The sequence below is a fragment of the Vanessa cardui genome, chromosome 20 (genome assembly GCF_905220365.1).
Source record: "Vanessa cardui chromosome 20, ilVanCard2.1, whole genome shotgun sequence".
Lineage (NCBI taxonomy): Eukaryota > Metazoa > Arthropoda > Insecta > Lepidoptera > Nymphalidae > Vanessa > Vanessa cardui.
This window is the reverse complement of record NC_061142.1, coordinates 4,775,252-4,796,154: the sequence shown is the minus strand read 5'-3', so window position 1 is coordinate 4,796,154 and position 20,903 is coordinate 4,775,252. Positions and strand designations below refer to the sequence as shown.

The 20,903-nt window shown below is 32.5% G+C and overlaps 2 protein-coding genes across 2 annotated transcripts; one reads left to right on the top strand and one right to left on the bottom strand.

Annotated features, from left to right (window-relative positions):
* Positions 1-1,123: 1,123 nt before the first annotated feature.
* LOC124538324 (endochitinase A) lies at positions 1,124-20,735 on the top strand. The gene is made up of 7 exons (XM_047115353.1): positions 1,124-1,366; positions 13,832-13,994; positions 15,817-16,070; positions 17,186-17,362; positions 18,404-18,592; positions 20,353-20,531; positions 20,703-20,735. Exons 1-7 carry the CDS (start codon positions 1,312-1,314, stop codon positions 20,712-20,714), a joined length of 1,029 nt encoding a protein of 342 aa, XP_046971309.1. The 5' UTR covers positions 1,124-1,311; the 3' UTR covers positions 20,715-20,735.
* LOC124538325 (NADH dehydrogenase [ubiquinone] 1 alpha subcomplex subunit 8-like) lies at positions 12,511-13,766 on the bottom strand. Its single transcript, XM_047115354.1, has one exon. It carries the CDS (start codon positions 13,653-13,655, stop codon positions 13,116-13,118), a length of 540 nt encoding a protein of 179 aa, XP_046971310.1. The 5' UTR covers positions 13,656-13,766; the 3' UTR covers positions 12,511-13,115.
* Positions 20,736-20,903: the final 168 nt, after the last annotated feature.

Below are 20,903 nucleotides of genomic sequence, written 5' to 3'. Positions count from 1 at the left end.
GAATTTGTTATAGGAAAGTTTACCTGCTCAAAAAATCGTGATAACATTAACATAAGAATGGTACACTGAATACAATAATCACACTCGTCCGGGCGGTGCGGCGGCGGCTATATCAAGCCAATTAACTTTGTGGAACATAATTTCCCAACCCAAAAACTATTAGTAGGCAGGCATATTAGCCGTTGAGAGGTAAAGGATCTAACATATCTCAAATAAGATGTACATAATATATTTTTTCAATAATAATGTCGTGACCGACAATCTCCACCGTCGTTTTTTTTGTAGTTGCACAATGCAACAAAAAAATAAAACTATAGGAGTTGTCTTAATACTAAGACACTTACTTCATAAAAAAAAACTGCTAGGGAAAGTAACTATGAGAACTTTTGGTCCAACTGTAAATATAAAATGTCATGGTGGCTGGCAGTAGTGCCACAACCACCATCAATCCAATTTTGTGCGAACTACAGTTTAGCTTATTTCTTTATAATTACACTCTCAAAAACTTTTTTTTTTAAAAAAATAAATAAGTGAAAAAAATAATACTATTATAATTTACACTATCTATCGGCATTTGCTAGCTAGGTGTTCCCAAAACTCCAAATAAATCGTATCAATGTGTGTTGGTAATATAATTATTGTGTCTGTATATAATATTAATATGTAACCTGGTTTAGTCGCATCTTATGCGTCTTTTAAGTTTTATAAAAATATCATTATTTTTATGTAATAAGCCCTTGATAGTAGAGTAACACAATGACGAATTTAAATTTTGAATCGCAAAGATATAGTATAAGTATAAATATGAACAAATATATAAAGGAGCTATATCCGACAATATTCCAAGTTCCAAATACATTTAAAACTGTAATATGGGCACAGGCATTATTGCTTAAACCATTCTCTGCAACCCAGGAGTTACTGGAGGATCTATATATTTGGGGTATTGCTGTGCTATACGTTTTACCTAAAATCAAATTAACATTGTACATATAATAATAAACAAAACCAAAAAAATCTAATTAAGTATAGAAATTAGCTACATCTAAAATAATCTCTTGTTATTCGTTAACTGCTAAAGAGGGCAAGCTCACTGTAGCAATAAAGTGCAGCGAAAGTATTTGTGTCCGCCAAATGATAATCTGTATCAACAGAGGCAAGTACTTATGCAACCAGCGGGTCTGCGGCACCATTTGCCGTCTCCAGCCTCAGTAGGTAGTAGACATTCTCAGCCAAGACCCGCAAAACCAAAAAAAAGTGCCACTTTGGATAACTTGTGAACAACTGTGATATTATTTTAAGTGAATCAAAATGCAGTCGTATGTTTTATTATTATTGTTTTTATCCATTGGATTTTTTAAATCAGGTAAGATTTTGTTAACCGTTTATTCAAATCAAATATCAATAAATATATAACATTTTATGTACCGTTTCTTTCAATTTTATATTGACATGCTAATGAATGTATAGTATAACATTCATTTAAAATTAAGATTGACTCGTTAAAACTAGGAATAATGTTATTTAATATTTAAAATAACAAACAAATAATACTATTTATGCGTAAAATAACCGAGACTAAAATTAATAATCTACGTGCGGCTTGCTCTAAATTATTTATTAACGTATTTGTAAGCGCGATAATGGTGAATTTATTACGAATTACGAGTACGAAATATGATAATAATATACTACGTGATTATAGTAGGTACTTATTGGCTTTTAAAGTTGCAAAGCCCGATGTCCTGATATCCAAACCCGAGGAATTGCCTGGAGTTTAGAACATGGCAGTGTTTACATTGTCTTTGTAGCCGCACATTAAGCCGTTACCCTGAATTTCGGGGAAATCCGACATTTATCATTACACTAAATTACAAGAGAAAGGGGTTAGAGTGTACTGTGTGTATTACAAGAGAAGTGCGTACTTATGTATTCGCAAATAAGGCCGTGTCGTAAATCAGGAGGATGTCCTTCTGAATGTGAAATTTTAATCGGTCATCTTTCGTCCATGCCCTGTATAGTTTATTTTTTATTGAACCATGCTTCCAATACAACGAAAGATTCGTGAGGAAACCTAAATAAATGCAACAAATGTACCTAAATTTGTCATATGAATGCCCACTAGCCCATAGTGAAGAAATATAGTCGAATAAGCTCTAACCTCCTCCATGAGAGGTGGCCTTGCCTTAGCCATGGGACACTTATAAGTTGTAATTATTATTTTAATTAGAATTACCTATAATTAATTAAAATAATAATGAAATTACATAAGTGGCTACAAAACAGCTTGCGAAAATGGTTACCAAGAATAAAATACAATAATTATAATAATCATAGGAGATACCTACTTAGGACATAAATTACAGGAAATTTGTCCTAAATAGAACCCGCCAGAGAACTATTTAATTATTGTTATTTCGCGTTCTTTACTTTGTAAGATAATCTAAATAATACGTCCAGCCATCACTACCTGGCGCATGACATTCCGTGGTTGTCTTACAAAACGCACGCGTTATTTCTTTAGTAGGTACTTACAGTAAAAATTAAAAGTTTGTTTGTTTTGACTATATTTGGTATATATTAAATGAACCGTCTCTAAGGTAGATTAGAAGATATAAGTTATTCAAAATTCAAATATAGTATTTCATACATACATTCTTGTATAGGATACATTCTTGTATCCGAATCTTTTTTGAAACCAAGCTTACCCTCAACTTCTTACTGTTTGCCTGGCTACCACCTGATCCGGAATGACCGCATAGGTAAAGGTGGCGGTGGTGTAGCTATATATCTCCGCAGCCACATCCCTTTTACAATTTTAAATAAATCTCCTTCACAATACTCTGAGTCATCGGAACATATATTTATTGAGGTCTTATTCGGACATATCAAACTACTACTGGGCGTATTTTACAGTCCGTCACTCAATATTAATTATTTTAATGATTTTGAAAATTTATTAGAGCAATTTAGTACATCCGTTGATCACACGATAATTATGGGCGACTTCAACACCTGCCTACTTAAGGATGACCAACGTGCCCGACGCTTAAAGTATATAGTTGATAGCTGCAACCTTAATGTACTCCCAACGAATGCAACTCATTTCTTTCCGAATTGTTCTCCCTCGCTGTTGGACTTAATGATTGTTTCCTCTCTTAATCATGTTGACACTCATGGTCAGTTCCCCGCTGAAGCTTTTTCTTACCATGACTTAGTTTATTTATCCTATAAAATTCGGCCTCCGCGGGCAAAACCAACAATAGTGATGCGGCGTAATTTCCAAAAGATCAATAACACCAATTTTATGAGTGATTTGAACAATATTGACTGGACTGCTATCTATAATGCCAGCTCAATTGACGAAAAAATGAGTATTTTTAATTCTTTGTTAACTGATTTATTAGATAAACATGCTCCGTTGAGACCTATAAAGCTTAAGCATTTACCAGCACCTTGGCTAACTCAGGACATTAGAACACTCATGGTCAAACGCAATGTTGCGAAGGCCAAATATAAAAGAAATGCGACAACCAGTAACCTGGAAAAATATAAACAGCTGCGAAATCGTTGTAATAAGCTCTGCCGTGATGCTCAGCGTAAGTTTATTGCAAATGCTATTGAGAATAGCGATACATCCAAAGTTTGGCGGTTTTTAAAATCATTGGGAATTGGGCGTCAACGGGAAAATTATTCTTTTAACTTCGATCTCAATGATCTCAACAAACATTTCATTTCTTCTTCCTCTATAAATGCACAAGACAAACTTAATACAATCAATTATCTCAATACACTGCCCACCCCTTATAATCCTTCCTTCCAATTCAGTTCTGTCACCATTGGCGAATTAAAGAAGCACATCTTTAGCATCAAATCAGACTCAATTGGTTGTGATGGAATAAGTCGAAGTCTGATTATCCTTACCCTTAATAGCATTTTACCTGCTTTATGTCATATATTTAACTATTCCTTATCAACTGGTACTTTCCCATCTCTATGGCGCAAAGCTGTAGTGATCCCTATTCCTAAAGTTCCCAATCCTTCTTTACCTTCTCATTTTAGACCCATATCTGTTCTACCTTTTCTCTCAAAGGTGCTGGAGCGTGTTGTTCATTTACAACTGAACCAATTTCTCTCAATTAACAAAATCCTCTCTCCTTTCCAATCTGGGTTTAGAAAAGGCCATAGTACAGTTACTGCACTCACTAAAGTATGTGACGATATACGCTGTGGAATTGATAATAAATCTGTAACTGTTCTAGCTCTCCTAGACTTTTCAAACGCCTTTAATAGTATTGACTACGATATATGTTTGGCAATCCTAAGATCTCTAAACATAGATCCTACTGCTGTAGATTGGTTTCGCTCTTACCTATTAAATAGACAGCAATGCATAAAGGCGAATGGTAAGATCTCGACTTATTTAGATATTCCTTCTGGTGTCCCGCAAGGTGGTGTACTGTCTCCCCTTCTCTTTTCTATCTTCATCAATACTCTCTCCACACTTATCTCTTCCTCCTATCATCTATATGCTGATGATCTTCAAATTTATGTTACCGCTCCTTTGGACGGTATCGACAAGGCGGTTGTAACGTTGAATAATGATTTGGCAAAAATCTGTGAATGGTGTAGATCTTACGGGCTCCAAGTGAATCCGAAGAAGTCACAGGTAGCTGTTTTTGGCAGTGTTAAGCTTCTGTCGAGGATTAAAGACAAAAATCTACCTCCAATAATGTTTGATGGCCACATATTACCACTGCAAGAAACGGTTAAAAATCTTGGGCTAATTCTGGATGCTTCCTTCTCCTGGGTCCCTCAGGTTGCAGAAATAAGCCGTAAGATGTATGCCATCATTGGTTTTTTAAGGCGATGGAAAAATCTACTGCCAATCAAGGCTAAGATCAACTTAGCCAATTCGTTCCTGTTTCCAATATTGGATTATGCCGACGCCTGCTACACTGACTTAACTGAGAACCTTCTAAACAAATTAGAACGACTGCAGAATTTAGCCATTAGATTTATCTTTGGTCTACGTAAATTCGATCATGTCTCGCAGTATCGGTCTCAGTTAAAGTGGCTGCCAATCAGGCTTCGACGAAATTTGCACGCCTTATCTCTTCTTTACTCTTTGCTATATGTTGAACATACACCACCTTACCTGAAAGAACGCTTCAAATTTCTTGGGTGTGAGAGTATACTCAACCTGCGTTCTAGTAACGATAATAAGCTTGTAACGCCCTGCAGCCGGACACAAACTTACAGTAACTCTTTTACTGTGAAAACCGTCAAACTTTGGAATGCACTACCCAACGATATTCGGCAATCGAAATCCTTGTCCATCTTTAAACATCGCTTGAAAAACTATTATCTGTCCATATCCCAAGAATGTATGTAAGTATGAAATAATATGTAGTTTATAATTATGTATATATATTGATATATATTATATGTATATTATATTATTATATGTGTACTATTTGGATGTACCTAGTTGTGTGTAGTTTATTATTATACTGCAATATTAGTCTACTTAAATTAAAGTTATTATCTCTTAACTATTAATTCTATTTGCACTTACCTGTTCTCTCGTCTTAAGTTCCTGTCACCAAAGGTTGTCTGTGAGAGATCGCTATAAGCGATAAGACCGCCTTTGCGCACCATTTGTTGTTTTTTTGTCTCTCTATTACCCATTGTCGTGTAATGTGTTGTGCAATAAAGTATTTTAAATAAAAAATAAAAATAAATAGTACATAAAAATGAGCTGAGATGGCCCAGTGGTTAGAACGCGTGCATCTTAACCGATGATTGCGGGTTCAAACCCAGGCGAGCACCACTATATATATATGTGCTTAATTTGTGTTTATAATTCATCTCGTGCTCGGCGGCGAAGGAAAACATCGTGAGGAAACCTGCATGTGTCTAATTTCATCGAATTTTTGCCACATGTGCATTCCACCAAACCGCATTGGAACAGCGTGGTGGAATATGTTCCAAACCCTCTCCTTAATGGAAGAGGAGGCCTTATCTCAGCAGTGGGAAATGTACAGGCTGTTACTTTACTTTACTTTACTTTTACATAAAAATATAGATGTACATATAATCTAAAGATATGATAAAACTGCCGTGGGAGTACAACAACAATTAAGAGTAAGCAATATTTGAGATCAAAATCTATATTTGTTTTCTTTGTGTTTGATGTACGTGAACAACCCATAAATTGCAGATATCGGTATTATGTGATTGCACCTTTAGCATTCGGTCAAATTTCGACAAGATTTAGTTTTTTTTTTTATCTTAATAGCACCATTGGGTAATACAATATGTAACAGACCGGTATCTCGGTATACGTAAGAGATTATGTTGACTTGTTTTTTTTAATGGACACGCATTCCTTATACGGAATATATAATTTTTTTTGCAATGTTCTGTATTGTAAAATATTTATAAATAAAAAATGCACTGTCTAAGAATGCAGTATATCTATGTCAGTAGGTTTCAATTTCGCAATTTTTCTCGGAGATCCTTAAGTTTTTAATTTTTTTTTTTTGTAATTGGTTTACTGTTATGAACCAATTTTATTACTCGTTTACCCGTTGGAATATGTCATCGGAAGACCGTTTTCATGTTGTTCATTGGAATATGACTAATTTCGATACAAACTTATATAACCAATTTAATACTCTTGGACTGATTTTTAAAAACAATGTAAAACCTATTTTTTAATAAATTAAATTAAGGTTAATAAATAGAAGACTTAATACCGATTTGTGTTTCTAACTTTTAAAAATTTTTTTTTATAAATTTTTACCCTAAGTTTCACTATCTTAGAGAATTAATTTCAAACAAATCAAATATTTGGCGTCTAAATAACAATATACATACTTCACGTCATATGTGACGAATTACAATACAAACTTAAATTTCCCATGTTACCAAACAGGTGATGAATTTTGAAAATTTTATCGTGCTCATTATCATCTTTGCTTAAGGAATTCCTGTGCAAAATTTTCTCAGATTAAACCCACCGGTTAAGGGTAGGTGTGTTCTTGAGTCTTTAATTTCAAATAAAACAAATTGAATAGCTGCGTTAGACGGATGTGTGTTTGAATATCACTTCCGTTGCGATAAAAATCCGTACCTTAACGGAAATAGCATATGAGGAGGTATTGCAAAAGATTTGAGTCACTTAATAGTCCTTTAAAAACTACACTCGATGTGTGCATTCACCTAAAATGGTCTGTGGGTCGACGCATTCTGATGTAATAATTTTATAATTCAATACAGATCTCATTCAAATTTTTGCTTTATTTTTATACTATGTGATAACTAAACCAAGGAAGTGTCGTAAGCAACTGGTTTAACTTTAAATAAGTTTTAAATGAACGTGTCCAAAATTGCATAAGTATTATTATTATTAAATAATAACGCTACAACGTATAATGATAAATGTTTTTTAACTACGCTTAGAGTAGCCCTGAACTAAGTTTATGATACCGACACCTTTCACAAGATATTAATTGCGATAAGTAAATGTGTTTATATAAGGTTACTACTTTACTTGATCAAGTTTTATGAATAATTATATATTGTAACAGTATTAACTTCTAGGCTGCTGATTTTATTGTATTGGTTTTAAACTCAAACGTGTGTGTAAATTACTGTTTTAAACTTCTGTGAAAGCATGTAAAGTGGTTGTGGCTATGTCGATATCTGTGGGTTTATGTCTGAACGCTCGCAACCATCTTATGGAAATGAGGAAATAAAATAAACTTCATTACACACTTGTACACTAACTTCCTGTAAGTTAGACTAACACTCTAGAAAATTAGATAAAGAGTGCGCGCAAATAAACGTACTATAATTTAAAAAAATGTTTTTAGATAAAATATATACGATATATTATTACTGATATTACTCGTGTTGAGGGGCACCAACTAACAAATCTTTTGGAATAATTTACATTTCATTCGATCTTAAAATTGCAAATCTTTCAACATAAAGAAATTTGGTCACCCTAAGCACTTACAACATTCTATCTTTCCTCATTTTGCTAGAGACCGGCGCACATCTATTCAGGATGATGACAACCGCAATTTCATTATACGTCTTTTCCTTTGGATAGGCGACCTATGAACATCTAGTATTAGCTAACATTATTACACATAGTCTTATATGTAGGTATCTTACATGAAATAAATGAAATAATGAAAAATTAAGACGACAAAACCTTTATTCATAAAATATCCGAAATAAATTCAACACTCGTTTCGGTTTTTATGACAACGCATGCGTAATAAGTAACCTACATAATAATTTTATTTTAATTTTAGCGTTTTAATATTTATAGATCATATTACTATTTAAATTTTATATATTTCTTGCACGGAAGAGTATATTAAATTCAATACCATACTAGTACAATAGTTTTGAAAAAAAAAACAGCATTAACAAATAAAATATATTGTATAATATGAATTTGACTAATTAAATGAATATATACTATTACTAGATAAGTAAAGACCACTTTATTTAATTTAAAAGAGTTATTTGGTTACGGAATCGGAAATACTATTTCTTAATAGACATTTTTTGTGCTCACATAGAATAAAAAACTTTGAAGATTATTTGTTTCTGTTTGATTGTGCAAGTGGACTAACTATCAAATCATCTGTTAGCCAGCCATGCCCACCTATGATATAAAAAATTAAGAAACGTATTTTTTAATGTCATTAATCTTATACAAATTTATATATTCGGTGGTAGGTACAGGTATGTTCCAAAGAGGTCAAGAGGAGTAACGCTTACCGCAGAAAAACCGTGCGGCGTTCAGTTATCTATATATTAATATATTAAATGTGATAGTAGCTGTGTCTATTTGTCTCTCTGTCTGTCGCTCTTTCACGATCAAACTGCTGAACCGAATTTGACGAAAATTGGTATGAAGCAAACTTGAACTCAAAGAATGGACATAAACTACTTTTTTGCATAAGACATGACAACCAACATCCTAAAATACGAGTGAAGCCGCGTGCGATTACGAGTAATTAAATAAAACAAAAAAATGTCTACCAAATGAATATTCATTTAAACGATTTGTAATTTCCACCCTAGGTACATTACATTAACGTTTAGAAGACTTTAAATTTTATCCAAAAAATAAGCAGGTTTATTTATTTATTTATTTATTTATTTATTTAGGCACACAAACAGAATATAATTCGGGTTACATTTCAGTTACAGTCTAAAAGTATTTTTAGCTTAATTATATTCCTAAACATGTGTACACGGCATACTCGTTAAAAAAACAATATTTTAGTCAGGTGCTACAGGTTTCTCAGGATGGTAAAAAAAATGTATCGTTTAGAGCTCTATGCGAATGAAGTTGCACCATAGCAGCATACCAAAACTTTTAAAGGTATTTGAAAGGATTTAAGGTTATTGGCAATTAAAATCAAGGTAGCTCATTAATTATCTAATAATATACCGTAAACACAAGAAAACAATAAGTCTTATCTTTTGAAATTAAAATTGTGTAAATGAAATATAAAACAACACAAGCTGTATAATACTCCATATTTTATTGTTTAAGGTTTATTGTAATATTTAACCTTTCTGAATTCCTGATTTGAATGTTGTTTCTGATTCTTGTATTGCTATAATTAAAATAAATATACCGGTTAAGCAACGAGAACATTTTATGAGGAAAGTATTATATAATAATTGCATATTATGCATAATACTTAACTTTGCAAGTTATGAATGTTACCATTACATTACAATTATTTGTTACGTTTAGATATAATTTATTTAAAAAGAAAAACCCAACGATTATGTATTTTAATTTCATAGATTACGTAAAATAAGAATGGGTTTTAATTGTATTGAGTTATTTTACAAGAGTAACTTGTTGATTTTACTAATTGATTAAATGTTAATTATATAAATATCCTTGTAAAATATACGGTATGATTAGTATAAAAGTATTTTGCAGATTGCAGAATTATTAATGTCTAAACTGCGAATGAACTCACAATCATATTGAAGCACTCAGAAGGCTTCAATAAATATGGATACATTATCCTACAAATTAGGTATAATAAGAAATGTAAGTATTGTTAAATTTGACAATGTGCATTCATCTAGTGCACGCTGATAATTTAAAGTTTTTTTTTAATTACTCTATTTTTTTTTATTTAATGAATATTAATAAAATAAAATAGTAACTAATGGATTGATAGTAATATGTGATAAACTTGAATGAAAAAAGATGATGAATAAATAATAAAATAATAATAAATATGAGACAACATCACATACTCTGATCCCAATGTAAGTAGCTAAAGCACTTGTGTTATGGAAAACCAGAAGTAACGAAGGTACCACAAACACCCAAACCCAACAACATAGAAAACTAATGATAATCTATATCGACTCGGCCGGGAATCGAACCCGGGACCTCGGAGTGGCGTACCCTTGAAAACCGGTGTACACACCACTCGACCACGGAGGTCGACATGAAGATGAAATGGAACGAAATAAGCTTATATTGAACGCGTGGATAACAAATACTTATTTAAAATACATGCAAATTTAAAACATTTATAGAACTCTTTTTGAAACATGCTGCAGAATCGTCTTCACACGGTCGGTTTCGCTAATATAAGTCGTTGACCTATCACATTATTTAACCATTATCGCATTATAATGACAAACGACTTACTCGCCGATTCCATATTATATTGGTTATCAGTTCGTCAAAATACATGTAGGTACTCGTATATGCTAAAATTCACATCCATGGACGCATGGGCTTTTGGAATGTAAAACCGTAATATTTTGATAGGAATTAAGCAAGCACTAGGCTTTCACAAAAAAAATTAAATTACACTATGTAAAAAGTGATTATATATTACGGCAATACTTCTCGTGTCGCACTTAGGTAATAATGATAATATTAAGTGTCCATAATCGGGTGAGTAATGAACGGTACCGACAGATTTCGACATTGATTCAGCTCGCCCTATTAACGGTGCATTTTCGATAACCTTCAACATAAAAAAAATCTACTATCTGTTGTCCACTCTCTCAGTACCTAGTCTAAATGCATATTAATTAGCTAAATACATAATATTATATCTTATTCTTTAAATACTACCTTGAACTATTCTTGAATTGTTGACTTTTTGTCCATGTATTTTTTTTCTTTGAAACTATTGCTCATTGTGCAATGTTAACGCCTCAAAGTACAAATTAAGTGAGTACAATTCATCGTTAATCATTCAACTTAAAGTTTTACATGTTGGAAATTCATAATGTAAGTTAAAAGTTTATGGCATTATTAATCTAAGAAATGGTATGAGAAAAATATAGCCTCATTCGTTATTTGAAAATCATATATTATAAATTAGACTAGCTGAACTGAAATTTATAAAGCACAATTTCCATCTGCATTAAAATCAGTGGATTTCAACATCCTATAGGAATCTATACAAGCTCCATGTTTGTATGCAACACACGTTAAAGAGTAGTTTCTGAGGTTTCGTGATTAATCAGTGAGTGGTATTTCGATCTTATATGTAGAGATAATATGTACATTGGTAAATAACCAATGGGTTGATCAACTGCCGTAACACTCGACTTTCATTTAAAAAAAAAAAAATTACCACAAAAGTTTAGTTTAAAAGTTAATATAATTTATTTTTATTAATTTGGTGGTGGAGCTTTGTGCTATGTATTAATATTGGTGCTGTGTATTAATATGTATAATTAAAAAAAAATGCTTTACGGCCAATAATTTAGCATTTGTGTTGTTATACTTGTTACATATTATACTTTTTGCAACGTTTATATTCAACATCACGGTATATATTTTTAATAACGTATCTCGTAGTATATATTAATTTTGTTGGGTTTATATTTATTCGACAAAAAGAAAATTTAAAGCATACAACTTTTCCATTACTGAGGTGAAGCCTCGTTAAGGAAATTACTTGGAGTTTATGTAACCACGCGCTATTCCTCTACAGGTTGATTGATAAACAAGTTTTATAACTTCTTCTGATATAACTTTACCAAACTATTCATCAGCACAAGATGATGATTTTAATAGGCCGTGTATATTTATCGGTAGTAAAGGGTTTATTTTACCATACTTTGTATGTCTGTGGTTGAAGAGTTTACGCTGTCCTGGTACGGGCGCTCTATAGAAAGCAAATTAAATTAAGTACCTATATACCTAACACTGTTGCCTGGAGTAGCTTGTAGTAGACAATAAATCTTGACATTGTCGATGGATTCAAAGGTGGCTCTGGGATGCAATTAATGGGCGCTTTCACAACATCCTGTGGTCACCCTATCTGCAAGCTATCTTCGGAAGCTATTTGTGCGGGATTTCCTATACAGAACAAGATGGTATGAGGACCGGAAGTGTGCCGTGGGTTCTTGCAGGGGGTTCGTTGTGGAACCACACAACAAACGCGGTCCTGCCTGAAAGTGTCAGTGTTGTTGTTTATGTGGATGACATCACGTGGATACAGATCGTGCTCTATGAGTCGTATGCGTCCTCTTACTACTTAAATCAAGTAGGTAAATCTGATAAAAAGATCGTCGACCCTGTTACAGATCCAACGCCCACAGTTAAAAAGACAATAATAATAAATAAACAATAACCGTAGGGACATGAGACGTGTGAGGTGGGTACTCGTATTTTCTATTTCAGACGGCTCTCTAAAAACGACAGCCGGGATTACAAAATATTAATAAAGAAAATGTAAATATAATTTATATAATAATGTAGCTTTATACGAGAGATTTTATATTTGGAGAATCACATTACCCCTACATAATAATATCTTTATAATATTTAAATAAATTTATTTCAAATAGGTAATCCTTTTATTTTATTCGTCATAGATGAAACTCATAAAAAAATACAATAAGCGAAAATAAGTACATGCAGTGATTACCGCCCTTTGATATAAATAGATATAAATAATTTTAGAAGTATAAAAAATTGATGATATAAATAATTAATTAATAATAACGCTAAGATAAGAATTAAGAAGAAAACGTTATAGAGATTAATTTATAATGTATCCGTGTGTCATACACGAAAATTATTCCGTGATCCAGAAGTAGCGACCGCCAAAGCGAGCGGCTGGCCGTGGCTTGCAATCTGGCAAAGATGGCGTTTCCTCTTGAAATTTGGGTTCGCAAGGGCAAGGCTCTGGCGGTGGTGGGGCGCTGGAACTGTTGTGAACTCTCGCACGACAAAAATACCCGAAATCCGGTCTATCGATAGACAACTTTTCTTTCATGCACTCGTCGAAAATAGCTTGAGTTTTTCGACACTTTGAAAAAGAGAAATTTCCTGAGCTTTTATCAACACAATACGAATACTGGTTAAACTCTTGCTTACATTTGTTTTTGATGTTTTTGAACAGTTCCAATGTGCAAGATGTCACCTTTTTACCAAGGTCAACGCATGCCCGTGGATCATTCGACTCAAATCTACAAAGCATAAATTCGTTGTTGATTGCCTCGCAATACTTGCCAACGTAGGGTGCAGCGGACATCAACGTCGCAGTAGACAGATCTACCTCTGGCACGGTCAATGTTTTAAATTCAGGCAAAACCACTTCCTTGGTTAAAACCATGATCGGTCTACACCAAAGTTTTTTTCTTTCAATTAATACGTTAAGCTAATTCGGGTGTTTTAATTAAGAATATCAAATAAGTTATTCATATATTCAAAATCCGTATGACATAATTACTGTTAAAATTAAAAGTGACAATAATAAAAACTATTTTTTAAATATACTTTTTTTAACAGGTGATTGTCAGTCATTACAATGCCCTAAAGTTCGGACAACTAGTGGTTGGCTAGACCTGTTTCCTATTCCGTGTAGAAAAAGTACTGAATGCACCGTAATGGGAACACAACATCTATGCTGCAAAGGATTCTGCACAAGGGGGGTAAAAGCGGCAGCCTTACGGTACGTTACACTTTAAATTTAATGAGCTTTTAGTAGATATCATAAACTAACATAAAATAAAATGTATTGTATTCTTTAGAACATCACATCTATTAACTCAGTGTACCGTTTAATAATCAAAATCATCGCACTAATAGCAACCTTAACATTAAATTGTACTGTATGATTGGGGTAAATCTTTTTAGTCGCCTTACCATTCACATGTAATCGGAACACACTTTTTTAATGTGGCCTTATCCACGTAAGCTAGAATAATAAAATAAGTAAATTCAAGGCATACTTAATGGTACTTGAATTGTACTATACGACCTCCTTGCGATCTAAAAGTCAGAGGTTCTATCCTGACCTCTTTGGTCATACATTACACAAACTTTATATGCACAACGGTTTCACGAGACGATTTCATTTGACCAACAATTTAAACTAATTTGAATATTTTTTATGACTGTATGGCATAATTAAATATTCATATTGAATAATCATTGCCAACTAAGAATGAAAGTAAGTCGCTGACATTTTATGAATGACATAAATATAAAATACGACAATCAAATACTCGTATAAATGTCAAACCTTTAAGAAAAAGAGAATAAGTCTTGAATAACAAAAGTTAAAAGTTCAATTTGGTATATACGATGGTTAGAAATCGAGCGGAAAATATTCTACACTTCCTACACAAAACATAAAATTAACATTGCTTTTATCGATCTATACTGCACTCCTTGCATGTGGTAGCTTATAAATATATAATATATATGATAAATTACTGCATGGAACAGATATTTGGATTCTATAAAATTTAACATAAATATTCACGAGGACATATACCTCGATTTTTATATTATATGCAAAATTTTACTCGAACGAAAATTAAGTTGGCATCGATCGGGGAAAAAAACGATTTAATAAAAACATTAAAAATAATGCAATTATTTAAATAGCTTGAGTTTTTTTGTTATAATTTACTAAAAGTTTAACTTCATTATTCAAAGTAAGTCAGTTAATGTATCTATACAAAACTTTAATACAATTTAAATTTCAATAAAATGATTTATCAGTATCTTATGATGTAAATTTTACTTCTTGATTTCCTTATCGATTCTTTTGTAAGCAGTTTTGCTAAATTACGACACTGTAATTAATTGGAATATAATGATATCCAGTTAAATGGCTATGTACAAGTGATTGTATTTGTAATACATAATTTTATTCATTGAAGCATTTTTGAACATTTATTCAAAAACAATTATAAATAAAACGATTTTTTTAAAACTGAGTTAGGGATTACACTGTCCTTTTAGTGAATAGTTAAATATAATCATTATATTTTTATCAACAGTTTAGGTGTATAGAAGTCAAATAGTAAATGAAAACAAAATAATACAAATCAGAATTGGAAGGTAAAAGAAAAACAAAAACTATTATTAGTTTTTATCGTTATAAAATATTGAAACTTTACATAATTGGATTAATGATTATGCACAGATTACATCAGTAAAAATTGTACAGGTGTTAACAAGATTTAATATTCTTGTTCTTAAAAGCCTGCCATTTTTTTACAACAATGTAGGTACTTAGAGGTTTTTAATTAAATTGTGAAACACACACACCTAAATCTTATAGATATGTAATCAGATTGTTCAGTTCTATATGATTACAGAATGATGTAAAGTATTACGATTCGCAAAATGGCAGCAAAAAATATTAGTATATCAACTAGGTATTCGGTTTCAACTTAGTTATAATATTAATTGCACACCGCTTTCGCTCCTGTCATTTGTGACTAATCGACCATCATTAGATTATATTCTAAACATTTTAGAACCACCGAGGCGAGTACTGTAGTCGAGCCCAGTAGTACAAGCACAAGCACAAGCACTAGCACCACCACTAGTACGACTACCACCACAACCACTACCACTACAACTACAACAACTCCGAGTACCACCAGCTCAACAACTACGACTACCACGACTACACCGAAGCCGACCACGACGACAACTACGGAGCCACCGCGACCATTCCTGCAACTGCTGCCCATACAAACAACACCCAAAACTACTCCAGCTAAAATAGGTAAATATACCAAAAACATTAGTAGGTATCCCAGACATGTTGTATGTGCGTTCAGTACCTTTTGCAATTCTTTTATTTTATTTTACCAGGCAGTATCACAAACTGAGTCTTGGAATATTAGGTATTATTAAAAACTTACCCATTGTTCAAAAATCTTTAAAAAATGTTCTTATATTTTGTAAGTATAAAATTATAAAAGCGACGAGCAGTTATACATAAATCAAATCATTTCATAAGAGATACACTTAAAATTGAGTGATGATGGAATTTTCTTAAAAAATGTCTGTATGATTAAGTTTAAGAAAACTCTAGTAAGGAAATAATCGAACTTTTAACTGTGATTTGTGACACGTTTTATTAAATATTTAAATTTTTTACTTGTTCTTCTTCGGATATAGAAAAAGAAAATTATAGTATTGTCAAGGATGTACAGAGTGTCAGGGCTTAGTTCTGAAAAAACACTTTTGTCGTGTGTTTATTTTCACAATTATAAACATACTATAAATGTAAAACTACGTTTCGATCGGATCTTCCTCCAGTACATTCAAATTAAACTTTACCATTTTGGGAGACTAGGTAAGTGATTACAAATCCTATGTCCCTTAAGTTTTCAATATCACAGTGTCATTCAAATCTTTACTTATAATACTGACTAACGCACTATTAACGCATTATCCAAGACTATTTAATGTTTTTTACCATATAAATCAAATTCTATCAAATAAAAATATTATTTGGAAATTACAACATTAAAAAGGAAACAACACAAGTAATATAAAAAGGTAAAAAGGATGGTAAAACTTGGTATGATTTTTTCCTATACGAAATTGACAGGCCTGCTGCCTGCTAACATATAAGGAAATTGTTATGTTTAATCTTGAGGAATTTAGTAAAAATTATATAATATAATTAGAAAAGTAAATGACATCTTTAAACCTCCGAGTTTTTAAAAATATAAATTACTAGATTTATGTGAGTAAATTTGTAAGTTTTTATTTCAATGTTTTTAAATTACAAATATGTCATTCCAGCGTAATGTTATCATACGAAACTTCTTATTCAGCTCTACCCATTGCAAACTTACATAAATATTAAAAGCTCTTATATCCGTTCAGGAAAGACACAAAAATTAGTATGCCCGAAGAACCCGACCTCGATTCTGTTTCCAATTCCTTGCGAAAAGAACTCGCACTGTCGTGCTAGCAGTGGGCCCGGGCAAGTTTGCTGTCAAGGACAGTGCGTGAAAGGTGTTCCAGCTCCGCGACCTACTGTATCGGAACAATCACATCAACGTAAGTATTATATAATAAACTAAAACCTTGTACCTACTCGCAATCAAATTCTTATTATTATAAACAAAATGCCAAAGATAAATCAAAAGTACTTTCAAGTACTTTTTATGTATTTGCAGCTCGTATGAATAATATATATTTGTTGGTAAAATACATTAAAAATTGTATATATATTTGTAGGTACATATATGTATATAAATATTGTTCTACATAAAAATAAATGTTTACCTTGACGAAAGGTAACGTAACATTTTTAAAGTTAGGAAATATTAATTGACGTAGTTTTCTGAAACATTCACTATGACGAAATCAACGGTGCATACGACCAGTTAACTATACTGGTCGTATGATACAATTCCAGAGTACAATCTTTCACAGTGCCAAATTTTATTCAGATCTGTTCAGCCGTTCTTAGGTTATTGAGTAACCAACGCCCATCCATAAAAACTTCGAATTTATAATATTAGAAAATGTTTAAATTTAAATTTGGAATCCTGATTGGCAAAGAAGTCACTTGATGCAAAATGGTCGGCACGACCCATTAACATTGACACTGTACATAGGGAATTTTATATTAATCATTCTTAACATAGTCTTTACATACACCGCCAACCTTAGAAGCTAAGATAGTTTTGCAGACTCAACTTTTCTAACCGAAAAACATTTGAACTGTTTTTGTCTATGTGGCGGTAAAATATAAGCCTTGATCCATAGTTTTAATAGTTATTTAATATTAGAATAGTAATTAATTGAAAGGTAATTAATTATACGATAAACCAACTTCAAAGAAGCATCGTGGTGTAATAAGCTCCTTTCTGTATGAGAAGTTCTACCTATTCAAAGACATTAAGATGTTGCCACAGACAATTACTACTTTTTACTAGTTACCTATACGTTTTCGTAACAAAGACATAATCATTCATCTTTTATTATAGTCGCTGTTATGACTTTACGGAATATTCATTACTAAAGAGTTATCACAGTATCAACATACTATAAGTCAATTATTTAAGCATGTAATAAATACATTCAAAATTCCAGCTATTCTTGGTGTGATTCCGCGTGAATGTCCTGCGACACCGCTCGGTGAGCTACTTTTTGAGGTACAAACTTGCAAGACTGACGCGGATTGTTGGCCGCGCGTATGCTGCCCGGACGGCACACGCTCCTACTGCCGTACCGCCCGCGCTCGCCTCGACCTCGTGCCCGTCGCTAATAGAATTGAAGCCCGTAAGTTATTTTTCAGCAAACCTGGATTTATAGTGTAGGGATCACTTTTAATCGACATAAATCGTGACATACCGTGGGTACCGTGGTACCTACAATAAATCATGAGTGACATAGGTATCTCCGTAAAATTTGAAGCGAATGGGAGTTTTCATTAGAATTGCATTCATCGCACTTATTAATGCGTCAGTTTCCCAGCGTGAAATCCACCAGAATAAATCAACTTTGTTAATATATTTCACTAAATTCTGTAAGCGATCTTAGCTGTCACTTATACTTTTAATGGTTATCCTTGTTCCTATTAGCTCAAATAAAACTGGTTCTACTAGGCGATTGCGAAATATAATAATGCCTAAGTAACTGGGTATTTGAACTATTAGGAAATTAATGTCATGGTCTCAACTTTAATACAATTGACCGTAACAAAAACTAACAAATAATTTGGTAATTATCAATTTTTACCAGACAAGTCCTTGTGTTTTTATATCAACATATTATCAAAAAAAAATTATGTATTTTATTAAAAATATTAATGTCATAGTTTTTTTAAATTAAATAGCACTCTCGCGAAAGGTAACCCGTACCTAAGTATTTGGTAAAACATCAAATATCAATTGTCTGATGATGATTATATATATATTTTGATTAATATATTACAATTACAACGTAAGAATTGCATTCGTCGCAATTGAGACTCAAAAGAGATAAGGCGAGATGGCCCGGTCGTTAGAACGCGTGCATCTTAACCGATGATTGCGGGTTCAAGCCCAGGAAAAAACCCCTGAATATTCATGTGCTTAAATTGAGTTTATAATTCATTTCGTTCTCGGCGGTGAAGGAAAACATCGTGAGGAAACCTGTATGTGGCAAATTTCATAGAAATGCTGCCCCATATGTAATCCAACCCGCATTGACCTTCTCCTCAAACGGAGAGCCTTAGCCCAGCAGCAGGAACTTTACAGGCGGTTGTTGTTGTTGTTGTTCTCTCACTCACTCAAAACGAAACTTAGTAGAATTCTCATTTATCGACCCTGACAGGAAACGAAGCTCTACGGCATACGCGGTTAGAAATTTAGTTACTTTCATACTTTATTTTGCTGTAGTCTTACTGTATTTTGCTTGGGGAAATGCTTCAGATATAAAAACAGTTTTCAACCTGCAAATAAGAGATGTCCAGTCTATTTATAATCTTAAAAATCGAGACTCATTTTGGGATGTTTATACAACAATATCGTGTGATTTCAAAATTATATAGATAGCTTCGAAAGAAACTTTGACAATCATTGTATAGACAGGACAAGGAGGAATGGTAAACTAATAGCATCTTGTTTCAGATATTCTAATAATAACATAACTAATGTATCCTGGGGCACGATATTTGTAACCATAGTAATATTTATATTTTACCAGTTTTTCTCCGTAGAATCTAATTTCTGAACCCGTGGAAGCTTTAAATATAAATCAGCACTGTAACATAGCAAAAGGTCTTTTCGCTTATTATTTAGTGTACTGATATTCAAAATATAGGTATATCTACAAAAAAAACACGATAATAACTCCTGAATCGCGTTGACGTAATACATGTAACTAAATATAAGCTGATTATTACTAACCAGCACAGACCCTTTACTGCCTTTTGGCGTATTGTCAAATATTTTATTATTTACTTGCGTCTCAAATAACTAAAGACATTTATAATTTTATTACCTATTTAATACTTATTCCTAAATAGTATATCTTCTGAATATATTATTATTTTTCAGCGGTTCGTATGTTTGAGTCATATTTACAATGTACTCCTCCACCGCAAAACGATTCGTTCCCGCAACGCTGCAGTTCGAGCGTTGATTGCTTCCCTAACTTATGCTGTGCAGAAGGCGGCAAAAGGCATTGCCGACCCCCACAGAGAAGTCTCTTCGCGCTACTTGTTGGCGCTGCTGCGGTAGGTTTTTTTAAACTGATGTAGTATATTCCAAAAGCTCTTAATATTAAAGAAACTCTCAATGGATAAATTTGTATTTAAAGAATATGAACTTTACATATCAAATTTACAAAATAATCACTTCAAATTATTTGCTTACAATAAAAACTAATGACAGTTTTAATTTTTCAGAGATTGGGCTGAGGCTTGTGTATTCTACAGTAAGAAAAGACCTAATTATAGTTTGTAAATAGTTTTTAGGTATTTAGTTATAAAAAAGCCTCTTTTTGTACTTATTTTCAATTTTGTAATAAATTTATTTATATTAAATATTGTTGAAAATACAAAACTTTTATTTTAACATTTTCTCATCTTATTTATCAATATAATATT

What these genes read in the sequence shown, in the direction of transcription:
- LOC124538324 (XM_047115353.1), top strand. Translation starts at nt 1,312, where the DNA reads ATGCAGTCGTATGTTTTATTATTATTGTTTTTATCCATTGGATTTTTT. An exon ending in ATCGGAACAATCACATCAAC is followed by an intron (nt 17,363 to 18,403) that starts GTAAGTATTATA and finishes TCAAAATTCCAG; the next exon opens with CTATTCTTGGTGTGATTCCG. An exon ending in CGCTAATAGAATTGAAGCCC is followed by an intron (nt 18,593 to 20,352) that starts GTAAGTTATTTT and finishes ATTATTTTTCAG; the next exon opens with CGGTTCGTATGTTTGAGTCA.
- LOC124538325 (XM_047115354.1), bottom strand. Translation starts at nt 13,655, where the DNA reads ATGGTTTTAACCAAGGAAGTGGTTTTGCCTGAATTTAAAACATTGACC.